The 14,949-nt window shown below is 45.3% G+C and overlaps 1 protein-coding gene across 4 annotated transcripts in view; it reads left to right on the forward strand.

The window, feature by feature from the left end:
- SSH1 (slingshot protein phosphatase 1) overlaps positions 1-14,175 on the forward strand; it is a 48,221-nt gene extending 34,046 nt beyond the window's left edge. For all 4 annotated transcript variants that reach the window (XM_075059910.1, XM_032805401.2, XM_075059909.1 and 1 more), the window contains 8 exons: positions 283-477; positions 742-835; positions 1,823-1,951; positions 6,643-6,689; positions 8,016-8,162; positions 10,092-10,292; positions 11,325-11,946; positions 12,485-14,175. In XM_075059910.1, coding sequence (XP_074916011.1) covers positions 283-477; positions 742-835; positions 1,823-1,951; positions 6,643-6,689; positions 8,016-8,162; positions 10,092-10,292; positions 11,325-11,946; positions 12,485-13,762 — 2,713 coding nt within the window. In that variant the 3' untranslated portion in view covers positions 13,763-14,175. The remainder of the gene's footprint in view (positions 1-282; positions 478-741; positions 836-1,822; positions 1,952-6,642; positions 6,690-8,015; positions 8,163-10,091; positions 10,293-11,324; positions 11,947-12,484) is intronic.
- Positions 14,176-14,949: the final 774 nt, after the last annotated feature.

Raw genomic sequence — 14,949 nt, forward strand, 5'->3', positions numbered from 1 at the left:
GGACAGAAGTGGTGCATAGGTCTTTTGCTGGTCTCTTGCATGGGGTGAATTTCGTCCTGTATTGAGTGGTTACCAGATCTTGAGAGGCCATCCAAACCATACTGTTTAGTGTTGGTGACACCTCTATCTGAAATTGGAAAAAGCAAACCTGCTGCTGTCAAAAAATAAAACCCAAACCATAACAAACTAAGTTGAAAATAAGTCTCAGGGCCCTGGGCTTGTGTGTGCTCTTACTCCCCATGATGCTCAGATTCTTCCCTTCTTTGCTTTTGAAACATGCAGGTCTGCCCTGCAGATCCTCCACAAAGCTTGTGAGGTTGCACGGAGGTACAATTACTTCCCAGGTGGGATGGCTCTGGTCTGGGCCACATACTATGAAAGCTGCATCAGTTCGGACCAGAGTTGCATCAATGAGTGGAACACGATGCAGGACCTGGAGTCGACACGCCCTGATTCCCCAGCGTTGTTTGTTGACAAGTCAGTTCTGAGTTTTATTTTGAATGTCTTTGTTCACTTCAGAAATCCCACATTTTCCCTTTCATTTCTCCAATAGTTTGATCTCCTTTCAGTTCATACATAATTTTGTAAAGTTTTCCTCTGTCATCAGTGTCAGGTTAATTAACTTGAATCCTTCCCATCCCTTCTCCATGTAAGAGTATCATTATACCGAGAGAGCATCGCTGAGGCCTTCTGCCCCAGTGAAATGCCTGTCTGGATAGTTCTTTTAATTTTTCTTTGCAGGCCAACTGAGGGGGAAAAAACAGAGCGGTTCATTAAAGCCAAACTCCGAAGTATCATGATGAGCAAAGACCTGGAAAACGTGACCTCCAAGGAAGTAAGCAAAACCTACCATTTGCTGGCCTGTGACCTCTCGGTTCCTGTCATTGTCCAGAGTATGGGAGGTAGCACTGGGTAAGGGTCAGAGAAGACGGGGAGTCAGGACCTTCAGGATATATATTTCCACCTGTGCTTACAAGATTTACTCCATGTCCTTGGATAAGTCTTCTGTTCTCTGCCCCTCAGTTTTCCCATCTGTGAAACAGGATATCATCAACCTCACAGTGGACTTGTAAAGTCCCTACAACAAGTGATTGAAATACTCTCCTGGGAGGTCCTATAAGAGCCCAAAGTATAAGGAAACCTGGAAACTGACCCACAATGTACCCTGAGTGTGGACTTGCCTGGAGCTTTGTGCAGTGGTAAAAGCCACACAGACTGGTTGCCAGCATTTCTTCTTCGGCTGTTCTGAAAATACCCAGATTCTTCTGTTTTAGTAGAGTTACTCATATGCAATGTTGTAATGTAGAAAGCTGTGGTAGGTTTGGCTGTTCAAGGGAGGGGATAAAGAAGAAAATCTATACACCTTACAAATGTTTCCTAAACGCCACCTTAGAAGTGAGAGACTTTAAAAGAGCTAATTCCATTTCCACAATGTTGCTGCTGTTTTTCACTTCTTGTTTCTAGTGGGTTTTGCTTTGATTTCTTCGGTGCTAGCACAGTGCTGGGTGTTCAGCACTTCAGGGGAATGCTTCCAAGTGAAAAATACCATAACAGGTTTTGTGTTCATATTGGGCTTTGCATGAAGCTTCATTTACAAAGCCTGAATTTGGGGCCTCACATGACCTTTTCCTGAGGTTGTCTGTCTCTGAAAGCATTTATGTACTTCTCTGTGGATCATAGTCTTTCTTGCTCTCTAATGGATGGATATATAATTTATTGGCACTCTCCTTTTAAAAGTGGACAGTCATTTTGCACAGCCCACCTTCTAGGTGGTATGCTGTCATTTACTAAGTGGCATACTTTGTCATTTTCTGCCCCACAGATACGAAATGAGCTGGAGAAGCAGATGAATTGCAACTTGAAAGAATTCAAGGAATTTATAGACAATGAAATGCTGCTTATCCTGGGGCAGATGGACAAACCATCTCTGATTTTTGATCACCTGTATCTGGTAAGCCACGGAGTCAGAAGCTATGCTGGGCATGAGGAGGGGGCATCAGTCAAACATGAGTGGCCACCAGGCTCGAGGAAAGCTGCACTGCGTGTAAAGCCTGCAATGGGGAGAAAGGCCAGCGGGTAATGTAGTCTAATGTTGAACCTTTTACACAGGGAGACTGTAAGTCTCCTTTCCTTCCTCTCTCCATGTCGCTTCCAAAGGCCCACATCCCAGCAGCCCGTTCTGCTAGCTGAGCCGTCATTCTGAACACACAGGGCTGCGCTGATGGACTGGCAAGAGGGGCAGGGGGCCTTCCTGAGCCTTTCTCTCCCTGTGAGTGAATGTGCTCCATCAGTGGTCCTCTCCTGGCAGCTCAGCTCAGGAGCAGAACACATGGGGGGCATGGCGTGGGGGAGGGTTCTGTACGTGGTGGCATGCTGCGGGGGGGCGTTTGTTTCACCTGGCCTTTGAAGAGAAGTAAAGGAGCTGAGGAGCAGACTGATGTATGGGGTGGTAGTGTTTGATTAGGACCTGCTTCTAGGAAGGATGGTGACTTGGCTGAATGGCAATTTGCTTTTGTAATTGTAGATAATTGGCAGGGGCTAGAGTCTTAGTATGGGAGCTTTTATTCTAATGGAAAGAAATAAATAAGAGGTTGCCAGGGGTTGTTACAATATGCGGGAAGACAGCCTTCCCCCACATCCTGAGAACTGCTCTGAGGAAGTGCTTCATCTTTGCCTTTTCCCCATTTATTCCTGCTGCTGTGACTTTCCCTGTGTGCACAGAGCCGCCAAGAGTGGGTTCGGGCCCTGCTGAAAAAATTTTTTCGGGCCCCCCAGCAAGGGTGGACCAGGCCGGGGAAGCCGGGCCCAGGGCCCCCTTCCAGACCGTCGGGCCCTGGTAATTTGTACCAGCTTTCCTCCCCGCTCTCGTCGGCCCTCCGTGTGCACAATAACCTGTTGCCCTGCTTTGGAAGCTAAGTAGATTTAATAAAATGGTGTCCTGGCCCTGATGTTAGTGCTCTGTTTGTTGGGTGCGTTGTGCACAGGAAAGGCTTCTCATTATGGATTTATTTAATATTTCTACGAATAGGAGTCGTTTTTCTTAAGATACGGTAAGGACCTAGATCAGGACACTGTCCAAGTGTACCAGTTATGTGCCCTCTATTTTTGCCTTGCTCAATCAAAGGTAATGATACACTGAGAAAGTCAAAGTGCCTCCCACGTGGCTGGCTTTATATAAATCATCAGTTTGAAAGGTGATTTGCTCTTTCAGCCTATGAACAGGCTCAGAGCGGGGAGGAGTCTCTTGTAATCTCTTGCCACTAGATGGTACTCCAAGCAAAACTGGAAGTTGCCATCCAGAACCAAGACTTAACTGAGACAGGAGCAGTTCTGCACTTTGCAGCAATCTCATCTTTTCCATGATAGATTCTGAGGAAATAGGCCTGTGAGAGTGAATCATGTTTTAAAATCCCCTTAGTTCTCCATGAAATGTGTTGTGCATGTACCTCTAAAGCATTGTCTCCCATGACTTCTAGGGGCCATCTCACACTCAAATAGCCTGAGCCTCAGTGTTACTAATATAACAACCTAAATTCCCTCTAAGCCGCACAGCCGCCTATTAAGCCCCACGCAGGGACTCAGGGCTGTGGTGGGAAGCGTCTCTTCCCGCCAGCCAAATCACGGACCTGTGGCGGTGGGGAGAGGTGCCCCTTCCCGCTGGTCCCAGCTGCTGCAATGAGAGAGAGCTGGGGCTAGTCCTCTCACCCCACTGCAGCCCCGCAGCAGACTGCACCGCACCCCAGAGCCCGCATCCCCAGCCAGAGCCCTCATCCCCCCACATTCCAACCATCTGCCCCAGCTCTGAGCCCCCTCCCACACTTGGAACCCCTTGGCCCCACGCCCACTACAGGAATTTTGTTATGTGTCACATATTACTTCTATATTGGTGCACAGAACCAAATTCATTCCGCACGTGGACCTAAAAAATTAGAGGGAACACTGATAATGACCACTTTATTTTGCAGAATCTCTGAATGGTTTTCCTCTGCAATTTATATTTGTTATTGAAAACAGAGAATGTTCATTTATGGTGGGTTTTGTGATGTGCTAGGAACCACCTTGAGACTGTCTAACTCACTTAATGCAAGCAAGCAAGGAGATCCAGTGCTGCTCACCACCAGCTCAGATTGGATCTGAGCAGGCAATCTGGAGATGCATCCTCAGAGTCCCATATCCCATCTTCTTTTCCCATTGGACCCCTTCCTAGGATCATTTTTTGTGAGCTTTTCTGATTGAAATCCTGCTTAATATTACTTTGTAATCTGGGAACGTTCCCACTGTGTTCCTAACACACTGCACATATGTTGTCCAAATGTGCCATCTCTTTGTGGTTTTCTTTAAGTAATAGGGCTAATGCTTCCTCAGTTTAGAGGAGGGATGCTTTTGTGGCTAAGGCACAACTTTGGGACTCAGGAGATCTGGATTCTTTCCCTGGATCTGTGAAAGCTCCACTCTGTGACCTTGGGCAAGTTACTTAACGTCCTTGTGCTTCAGTTTTAGGGATCTGTAGAATAGGGATAATAATATTCTCTGTCTCTCGCCCTTTGTTTGTCTTGCCTGTTTAGGGCTGTTCAGCCAACAATATGATGCAGTTGCAAAAAAGGCTAATATCGTTCTGGGGTATAGTAACAGGAGTGTCTTATGTAAGGCCTGGGAGGTCATTGTCCCACTCTGTCAGCACTGGTGAGGCCTCAGCTGGAGCAGTGTCTAATTCGGGGTGCCACATTCTAGGAAAGATGTGGACAGACTGAAGAGAGTCCACAGAAGAGCAACAAAAATGATCAAAGGTTTAGAAACCGTGACCTGTGAGGAAAGGTTAAACAAGCTGGGCCTGGTTAGTCTTGAGAACAGACAACTGGTGGTGATGGGGGCCTGAGAACAGTCTTCAAATATGTGAAGGGCTCTTATAAAGACCAGTGTGATCAGTTGTTCTCCAGGCTAGTAGTAATGGACTTAATATGCAGCAAGGGAGATTTAGGTTAGATATTAGGAAAAAAAATTCTGCCTATACTGGTAGTTAGGGTCTGGAACCGGCTTCCAAGGGAGGCTGTAGAATCTCCACCACTGGAGGTTGCTAAGATCAGGTTGGACAGTGCCGCCTGAAATTACCTGAGGTGCAAAGTTCACTGGTCACAGTTGACAGGTTCTTTCCCTTAGTGGTTACGTAAATTATTTAACAGGTGAGATTGATGAATCACAGGAATATGAACATAGAAGTGTTATTTATCATCCAGATAAACCAAAGCATTAATGCTACTGAACAAGAAACAGAAAGTCCATAGTGCTGTCATACTCTCAGACTCTTGGGACCCAGGGTAAATACCGCTAGAAGAAGATAGTCAGTGGAGTACACTGTAAGTGGGAGGTGACGGTCCAGTTTACACCAGCCTCTCATCCCAAAGTGCTCACCAAGGGGTCGGCACACACCTTGTTTATACTCATCTCCTCTCTTACAGCCACCTAGGTCCAAGACCAGATCTGAAGCTATTCCAGCCCCTTCCCATATGACATCTTCCAGGAAATGTTGTTTGGCTGTTAGCCAATGGCTATTAGCCAGGATGGGCTGGAATGGTGTCCCTAGCCTCTGTTTGCCAGAAGCTGGAAATGAGCACCAGGGGATCGATCACTTGATGATTCCCTGTTCTGTTCATTCCCTCTGGACCAGGCCACTGTGGGAAGACAGGATACTGGGCTAAATGGACCCTTGGTCTGACCCAGTAGGGCCATTCTTATGTTCTTATGATATCCCAGCTATCCATAATTAACCTTCCAAGGCTGGGCTAAGCTATCTGCATCAGCCCCATTCCCAGTACTTTCAGTAAGTCAGTGTAGTTAGTTCCCTGGACACAAGCACCCCCCAAATCTTCCCAAAGCTACAATTTTAACTTGTTTTTGCTTCTTTGCCGTTACCTTTGTTTGTCCCAACATGCATATTGCTCATTATACTCTATGTTCCTCCATGTGCCTTTCAGCAATGTTGATTTTTACTCTTTCCTGTTAAAAATACGTGTTAATATATATTAGCCTATAAGCTTCCTATGTCATAAATCAGGTCAAGAGCCATAGGTTAACAACAAACACCTGTCAGGGATGCTCTAAGTTTAATTGGTCCTGCCTCAGTGCAGGGGGCTGGACTGGATGACTTCTTGAGGTCCCTTCCAGGCCTCATTTCTATGATTCTGTGATTGTAAGCTGTTCAGGGCAGGGACTTTTTCTGTGTGTATGTACAGTGTTTACTACAGTGGTGCTTCCATTTTGTTTGGGGCCTGTATGTGCTCTGTAATACAAATAATAAACCTCAGCCCGAGCTTCCTAGGGTTTCTACCAGCAGATTGACCCCTCTAACTCTCCCCCTACCTCCCTCTTGCCTCAGAGAGACTCTCGACCTTTTATACTCTTGGGTTGTAGCTAATAGGACCAGTCTGGCCTTGTTGCTAGGCTGAGTCAGCAGAATAACTCTGCATTATTATGCAGGGCCCTAGAACCTCATGCCCTATTGTACTCTTTTCAGAAACCATTGCCTATGTTTTAGTTTAGCGCTCCTGAGAAAATATTGTCCGGATAGCAAAGAGCACAGTGACTGTACAGTGCCCAGCAGAACAAAGACTTACTCTGTGTATGTGTATGTGACTTGTATCCTAGGGGTCTGAGTGGAATGCCTCCAACCTGGAAGAGCTACAAGGCTCGGGGTGAGTACTGGCCCTTTCCACTACTTAATGTTGGCTTTCACACGTTAGACTCTTAAATCCTCAAATCACTTGTTTTCAACTGCGTGTTCGGTTGTCTTGTGAAATGAAATATAATACTTTCAGGGCATACTTCAGTGGATAGGGCACAGGACCAGAATTCTATTCTCAGCAGTGACCTTGGACCAGATGGTTCCTCTCTTTCTATCTCAGTTTTCCCACCTGTACAATGGAGATATTTGTCCTCATTTGTAAAGTGCTTTGAGATCTAGGGAAGACCAATCCTATGTAAGAGTCTAGTTTATACTGAGCAAGCTTATTGTTGTCTGAGGTGTGAATTCCCAAATACTTCAGAAGATTATGCATTACAGTATTTGGGGTAAAGCTCTTATCCAAATGGTACAAAACTGCCTGAAGATGAGCAGAGCTATGTGAATTGTTCTCCATTCCAGTAGTGCAGACAGATGGCTGCAGTCTTGTCTCTCAGTGAACTCTCATCACTACATCACTTCTTGGCTTTAAGTGTTTTAGGCCAATGGGAATTTTGTGTATAAATATTTGCTGCTTGCCCAGGACACATGTTGGCTCTATAATGAGGATCTGAAAAGTTATTACTCAACAGCAGGAATAAAGATGTTTAAACTGTAGTCCATGGGAACACTTTTGAATAAGTAAAACAACCACACATTAATTCTTTGATCTGTAGTGATGGTATTCTTGAAATGATATTTGTAAAAGTCAAAGCTGGTGCTATTGATTTGTCTCAATTATATGAAATAATAACTTAATATGGGCATTCATTCTCTCTTAGTATACGCCTATTTATTATTAAAATCCTGCTGTTATATCCTGCAGAAGTAGAATAAAATGATGCAACTTTCATTTCATATTTCTGGTTAGAAGAAGGAAGAAAGTATGATCTTGTTGCGAAAGCACAAGGCTGAGATTCAGGACTCCCGGGTTCTATTCCTAGTACTGACATTGATTCATTGTGAGACTTGGATCAAGTTTCAGCTCCTCTCTCTCCCTCAGCTTCCTCATTGGTAGAGTGGGCAAGTCACTTTCCTGTGTTCTCCATCTTTACATGGGACAATGATAGTAGAGAGAGATGAGTTAAGGAGCTCGATTCAGCCAGTCCTGCACATGTAGAACGCCAGCTGATTTAATCAGAAGCGGAGAGCTTAGAGGTTTGGGGCTGCTGATCGTCCCATGCAGCAAGAGCACTCGTGTTACACTGGGTTATGTGTGGTTTATCACGTGAATTCCAGGTCCCCTTCCAGTGCTGTGATAATTAAACTCTCCGCCTTTGTTTCTCGTTGCATCCTGCAGCGTCTACTACATTTTAAATGTCACCAGGGAGATAGATAATTTTTTTCCTGGTCTATTTGCGTATCATAATATCCGGGTGTACGACGAGGAGACGACAGACCTCCTGGCTCACTGGAACGAGGCATATCATTTCATAAATAAAGCCAAGTAAGTGGATGGAGATGAGCGAATCACTGCTTAGGGGCATCCGAGGTCAGGATAAGAACCCCTCATCGGAATCTGTGGAGTGAGGTCAAGTCCTTGCATGACACTGAGGCACTTCCTCCAGCAGGGGGCGAGGGAGCTCCCTCACCAGTATTGTGGCTATTGTAAGGATAGTGTTCTGCCCTCTGCATGCTGCTGAATAGCATTTCAGCCGAGGATATGGAACCATTTACAGAAGCTCATTTTGAAACCGCCTCCCTCTGAATGTCACAGAGCTGTGGTTCCCACTTCAGAGCAGGGGCAATGAGAAGTGTATTCAGTAGGAAAGTAACCATCCCCGCTGTCTATTACTGGAAACTCACTGCTTTTGGACAAGTCCTGAGAAGTGTCCGTGCATCTGTTCTGACTTTGACTCTATCCCCAGCATCCAATTCCCCTGGACTCCTTCATACCCTCAGCTCGCTGTCCTACGTTTGGTGCACTAACTCATTCAGTGTCTTTACTGCCATGGCAGTTAAGTAGCTCTTCCAGGCCAATTAAGTAGCTGTCCCTTTGCTGCTTAATTGCTGAGCTCTTTGTGAGCCTATGAAGAGGTTTCTGGGACTGCTGCTCTCGCAAAGGCCTTTGAAAAGGGAGTTCAGTTGGGCCCCTGGAATTCCCAAATACCCCGTCTGTTCCCGTCAGTGGTTAATCATTAACCGCTTCACAACCAGTCACGATTGTGCTGAAATTTTATTTTCAGCACCTTGTTCAGCTTGCTTTTTTGTTTCCCTTTTTTTAAAATGAAATGTTTGTTTGTTTCTAGTAATGATGCTACATTCTGTTTGTGTTTGCACCTAACACCCTAAAAGATGTCAAGAGCCCCTAAGGGTCCTTCTGATGAAGTAAAACACTTTGAAATCCTTGAATTTTGTCCGTGATAGAATAAGCAGACTAGTGGCTCCCAGCAACAATTAGTGACATGAACCACTCACATTCTGCTGGGGTTTCAGCATGTGCTTTGTAACTTGATGGGCTTGTCTTCATTCAAATCTGCATGGGGTAGCTGGACAGTGACAGCTGGTTAATTTGGCCTCTTTCATTAGTCGGCCAAATCCTGCCCTAAGTTAGTACCAAATCATTAGGATTGCAGAGGTGTATTGCAGATTGGATTAGGATTGCAGAGGATTGCAGCGGTTGAATTTGACTTTGTCCATCAGCCACAATGTCAGGATTAATAATGGGCTCAAAAACAAAGGGGCTGCATCTGAAGCTGTGGCGGTCCCATCCCTGACAGATTGTGGCACAATTCTGCCAGGTGACGTACTGGGCGTTGAAGTTCCTAAATACATAGCAGGAGACGCTTATTGCCATGTATGATCCTTCGTTCAGTTGCCTTGCCTCCACCTTTGAAGATGGGAGTCTGGCATAAGGGCTTTCTTGCCAGGCCCCGCTGGGCCTCCAGCCCTGTTACTTGGTCTTCAGATTGCACCAACCTCTCCGAGGAAGCCTCTTTATTTGTGAGACTTCTTACTCTGTGATTTTCATCCAGTCACTCCACCCGCCAGGGCATAAGTGATAGAGAAGCCCTCATGTGCAGTGAATAGTGCAGGGGTGCCTGGTAGGGAACCCACCATGCCTGCTGGGCCCACATCTCCAAAGACAGGGACATGCAGACAAAGGGAGCTGTGGGTTGTATCTGAAATAGCAGTGTGGTTGAGGTGAGAGGAGAGTGGTTAGGGGGTGTCACATTTCTCCAAATCCTAACTTTCCTAGAGAGTTTATTTTCTTGCACCATTTAACCCAAACCAATTAACTCCCTCTGAGCTGTGATGTTGGCTTGGTCTGGAAAACAAACGACCATCCATGCACCATATAAAACTGTGATAGTAAAACTTAATAAACAAAAGGATTTGAGATACAGTTTTTCTTATTTTTTGCCTTCCTCTCTAGGAAAAATCACTCTAAGTGTCTGGTACACTGCAAAATGGGTGTTAGCCGGTCTGCCTCTACGGTTATAGCTTATGCAATGAAGGAATTTGGCTGGTCCTTGGAAAAAGCCTATAATTACGTGAAGCAAAAACGCAGCATTGCAAGACCAAATGCAGGCTTCATGAAACAGCTGCTGGAATATGAAGGGATTTTAGATGCAAGGTAAGATGATGGGTGGAATGAGAAGGTGACTTGCAAGGAAACAAAACGAGCCTGTTACAGACTAGAATGTCTCACAAAGCAGGATTAGCAGTTTGCAGTTGTGTGTACACACATGTAAGGCCTATGCTGGGCAAAGGAAAAATAAGTTAAAAATTATCAGAGAGTTGCTTGGAAAGGGGGAACATGATTTTATGAAAAATGGGAAGAGAATGCAGTTTTTGTCAATGTTTCAGTAGCTGTTTCAGGCGCGGGTTGGAGCTAGGGCAGATACAGGAAGCAGGTCTGGCACAGCTGCTGGCACAGAATGCATCGAGCTGCCACTGTGCTCCTGTTGCTACAAGGCTTAAATGGGGCTCTGTTGGCTCTTCTGTCCAGTCAGGGAGCACAATCCCTGAGTAAGGGGTATTGGGCCCAGCAGGCTCATTGCTTGGCTGGGCTCCCATGCCTGGAGCCGGCTGAGTTCCTGTCGCTTCATAGACGTACATAGGACAAAGTCCTGAAATTAGGGAAGTCTGCCTGAGTGAGGACAGCTGGATTCAGCCCTTAGTTGATTTTAGCCGAGCATCTTTTTAAAATTATATTTGCATGACTCTGATACATGTTTTATGTGCGCTTGATCCGGATGCTTTCAGCTGGGGGGTTTGTTTCTGTTTCCTCATTATGTGTGTATCACCTTCATTTCCACAGCAGCCATCACAGCTAACTACAGAGGCGGTCAATGCCTTTTAAGTCACAGTTACCTGATTCTTGAGGACTTTGGTTGCTGTTGTTTTTCTTCCCTTGAATCTTACATAATGACCCAGCCATTTGTTCCCTGTATTTAGACCAGAGCCTGGCTGCTTCGTACATCCTGCTCCTCTGCCCTGAATTGCCACTGTCCTCTGTAGTGGGTGATCTGCGGGGATTGCATGTTTCCTCCAAAAGTTTCTGAGGGGCGTGACTTGTATGGGGTGGGGCACTGTGATGTTTTTACATACAACAGCTGCTGAGTATTTTATTGTAGTAATTTGTGCCTTTTATTTTTCTCCCTAGCAAACAGCGTCATAACAAGCTGTGGAAGCAGCAAGCAGAGAGCAACCTATGCCAGAATGCAGATGATTCTACGGGGACCAGTGACTTCCTGCTCGATAGCTTAGACATCGATCTAGAAAACCTTCTATCTGACCTGGACGCGCCTTCACAGTCCACGTACTTGGACAACAGAGCCAATATGGAGGCAGGGGGGTTCCACTACTGCTTCCGGCGCCTGTCCGACTCGTTGCTGGAGAACAAGCTGCCTGGTGACAGGGAAATATTTTTCCAGGTGGAGGATCTGGAGCGAGACGTGCTTTTGGAGCAGGCCAATTTGCTGGTGGATCAGCCTCCCCCAGTCCCTCCTGAGGCTGCGGCAGATACAGTGAAGGCCAAGGAGAAAGTAGAACCACTGGCAGAACTGAGAAGTTTCTGCGAGAAGGAAGTGAAGAAGTTGGAGTCCAGCATGCCAAAGGGGAGGAGTGTGCCCAGTCAGGTGGATCAGGGAAGGGAAGGCATCAGGGAGGAAAATCCTGTGGAGAGGTGGAAGCGGCGCTTGTCTGTGCACAAGGAGGAGAACTTACTGAACAGAGAAAACTTGAATAATAACAACAGCAAGAGGAGCTGCCCAGAGGAGTTCGAGGTGCGTATGGGCTTAAACGTAGATGATTAGTAATACCCGACACCGTGTGCATGAGACAACTCTCCGCATCGTAAGATTATGATGTAATTTGGTTTGGAAGTGAAGGCTCCTGTAGTGGTGCCTGTCTCCACGCTGAGCCTTTTCCTTGTAGAAGTGCTTCTGAACATCGCTTTGCTTGCAGAAGTTGTGGAGCCAGCCACCAAAGAGAGCATGCAACTGTGTGAACATGCAATAAACCTCTCAGGGGAGCCGCCTTTCATGACCATCACTTGAAATGGTTGGTTTCCTCCAACTCCAGACACTGTCAGCTAGGAATCCTCATGGCTTGACTCCCACTGCAGAGCCCAGACTTCAGCAGTAATGGAGAGAGGCTTCCTTTAGGCCTTGGAGTTCTTATAGATAAAATGTTTCCTATTGTTCTGTGTCTTCCCTTTCAATCTGCAAATCTGTCTTGTTTTAAACTAATCTGACTCTGCTATTCTGCATCCACATTGAATTGTTTGTCTGACTTCTTATTGCCTATTCTTTCCTTTTATAGCGCGATGCCATATTTGGAATCCTCAGTAAAGTCAAGCCTCCCTACCAGTCATGCACTGACTGCATGTATTCCTCAGCCAGTGCATCTGCTGAAGCCTTTGGGGAGCAGTATGAGACGCTGAATCCAGCTGCTGCATGCTGCAGTTCTACAATCTGTACTCAGCCTTCACTCCTCTCCCATGTGACTTCTAACTTGTCGGACCAAATGCCTAGCAAGTCGCAGGCTGAGGAAATAATCAGGGCTAAAAATGATGTTTTGCCTCCACTGCTGCAGGGAACTAGTGTTTTGGAAGGTGGCACCTGCAGATCTGTGGTGGATCAGCATTGCAATATTTCTGAAAAGCCAAAAGATGGACCAAAAACACCTGTCAAAGCACTGCTTGCCAGGAGAAATTCCCACTGTGAGAAGAGCCCTCTGAATACAGAAGTGATGAAGGAAGAGTCTCCATCCAGAAAAGATGTCAAACCCACGAAGGACCTGAAGTACTTGCTGTTTAGCAGAGATTTGGAAAAGCCAACCACAAACAGTTATTTGATGCAGCATCAAGAATCTCTTATTCAGCTTCAAAAAGCTGGCTTAGTTAGGAAACATACCAAAGAACTGGAGCGTCTGAAGAGTGTGCCATCAGAATCCTCATCGCTGGTAAGAGAGAGCTCCATGACCAGAATTGATGCTAGTATACCAGAGGAAAACCAAGATTTGGCTTTGCACCAAAGCCCAGTATCTCTTCTGAGTCCAGCATTTTTAATATCTGAAGACATAGAGAATGATGTGGAGAAGTTAGAGGCCAAAAACCCCTTACAGGGACTGTCTCAGAAAACCTCCACACCTGTCCTATGCAGGCTGGAACACATGAGCAGTTACACAAAGGACTTTCTGAAGACCATATGTTATACACCGTCATCTTCGAGGAGTTCCAACTTGACGCGCAGTTCTAGTAGCGACAGCATACACAGTGTGCATGGGAAACCTGGTCTGGTGAAACAACGAACTCAGGAAATCGAAACCAGGCTACGACTTGCTGGTTTGACTGTTTCTTCCCCTCTGAAGAGATCCAATTCTCTTGCCAAGCTAGGGTGTCTTAACTTGTCCTCTGAGGACTTATCAAGTGACATGGATGTGTCAACGCTAATGAACTCAAAAGAGGCCAAATCGAGTGAGTCTTCCATGCTTTGCGAGTCACAGTCCTCTCTGAGGAGTGTGGACGTAAGCTCCAAACTGCTAGCAAATTCAGCCACAGGAAACTTGAAGAGCACACTTTGGAAGGGCAAAAGCTGACATGTTCTGGTGTATGTTTTCTTTTTTTTTATCAGCATTTATTGCCTGAACCCAATAGTTCATCTGATACAACATCTTTATTCCCTTCCTTGTGCAGAAGGAGGGACATAACTGAACTGGGTGAATGGCACAATGAAAAAAAACATTGCATGGCTTGGAAGGGGACATGGTGTGTGAACTGCCTACTGTTCCTATAGGACAATATTCCCAGTACTGTTTGCTAAGTATAATAATGTTAAAATACATATAATGTAAAAAAATGCTGAAAATATTATTTCAAAGTCTCAACAAAAGTCATGGCATCTTTTAATTTTTTTATTTTGCAAAACAAACATAGCACAAGTCTGTAGTTTAAACATCCACTTGTGGAAAAACCTGTAGATGGCAACATAAACTCTACCTCTGTACTTGATGATTTCTGTGTTGGTTTTTTTTAAGGCTTATTCCAGGATATTTAAAGTTTTTTGAAAAGCATTCCTACAACATCAACTGTAAAGACCCAAAAGAGTGTTGAGGTGTAGGTTTTACTGTACTGAGTAACTCTAACTATGAAGTCAAGTGAAAAAGTGTAGAGTTGTTTTTTTATTGACTACGTGATCTGCTAACCCGATAGTTCCTCTTTACTGTATAATCAGGGTTAGCTGTCATAGTGTCTTGTGTTAATAACAAAATGACATCTAGGCTGTGTGTTTTGAAGGCTTCTGTAAAAGTGGAGAAATGTCTTTACTTCAGGTATTGTTGCTTTTGTTGTGGTTTGATAGTTATCCCAGTAATAATGACAAGCCAATAATGGTGACCATGAACCATTGTGAAATGCATGTGATGCTGGAGTCAGTGGTGTGGCACTTGTGTTTTGGAAGCCCTGCTTGATCAGACTGTTGATAGCGTGCATTGGAGATGAGAAGACAACTGACCTGTCTCCTGCTACAGAGGGCAGATGGTTGGCTTTATTGTCATTCTCTGCATTTGAAACCTGGGGAGATAAGTTAATTTATTTTTGGTAGAATATTTCTCGCATCCTGGAGTTTGCAGCAGAAATGCAAAGCAGCAGCAGGTTATCTCAGGAAGGTATATAGTTGTCACTGAGCTCTGAAGCAGTTTACAAGTCCCCACACTGAGTAACATCCAAAGGGTTTATTATTTCAGCAGTGTGGGAGGATGAGTATTCCTGCTCGTTTGTTTATAGT

The sequence above is a fragment of the Chelonoidis abingdonii genome, chromosome 22 (genome assembly GCF_003597395.2).
Source record: "Chelonoidis abingdonii isolate Lonesome George chromosome 22, CheloAbing_2.0, whole genome shotgun sequence".
NCBI classification, from domain to species: Eukaryota; Metazoa; Chordata; order Testudines; family Testudinidae; genus Chelonoidis; species Chelonoidis abingdonii.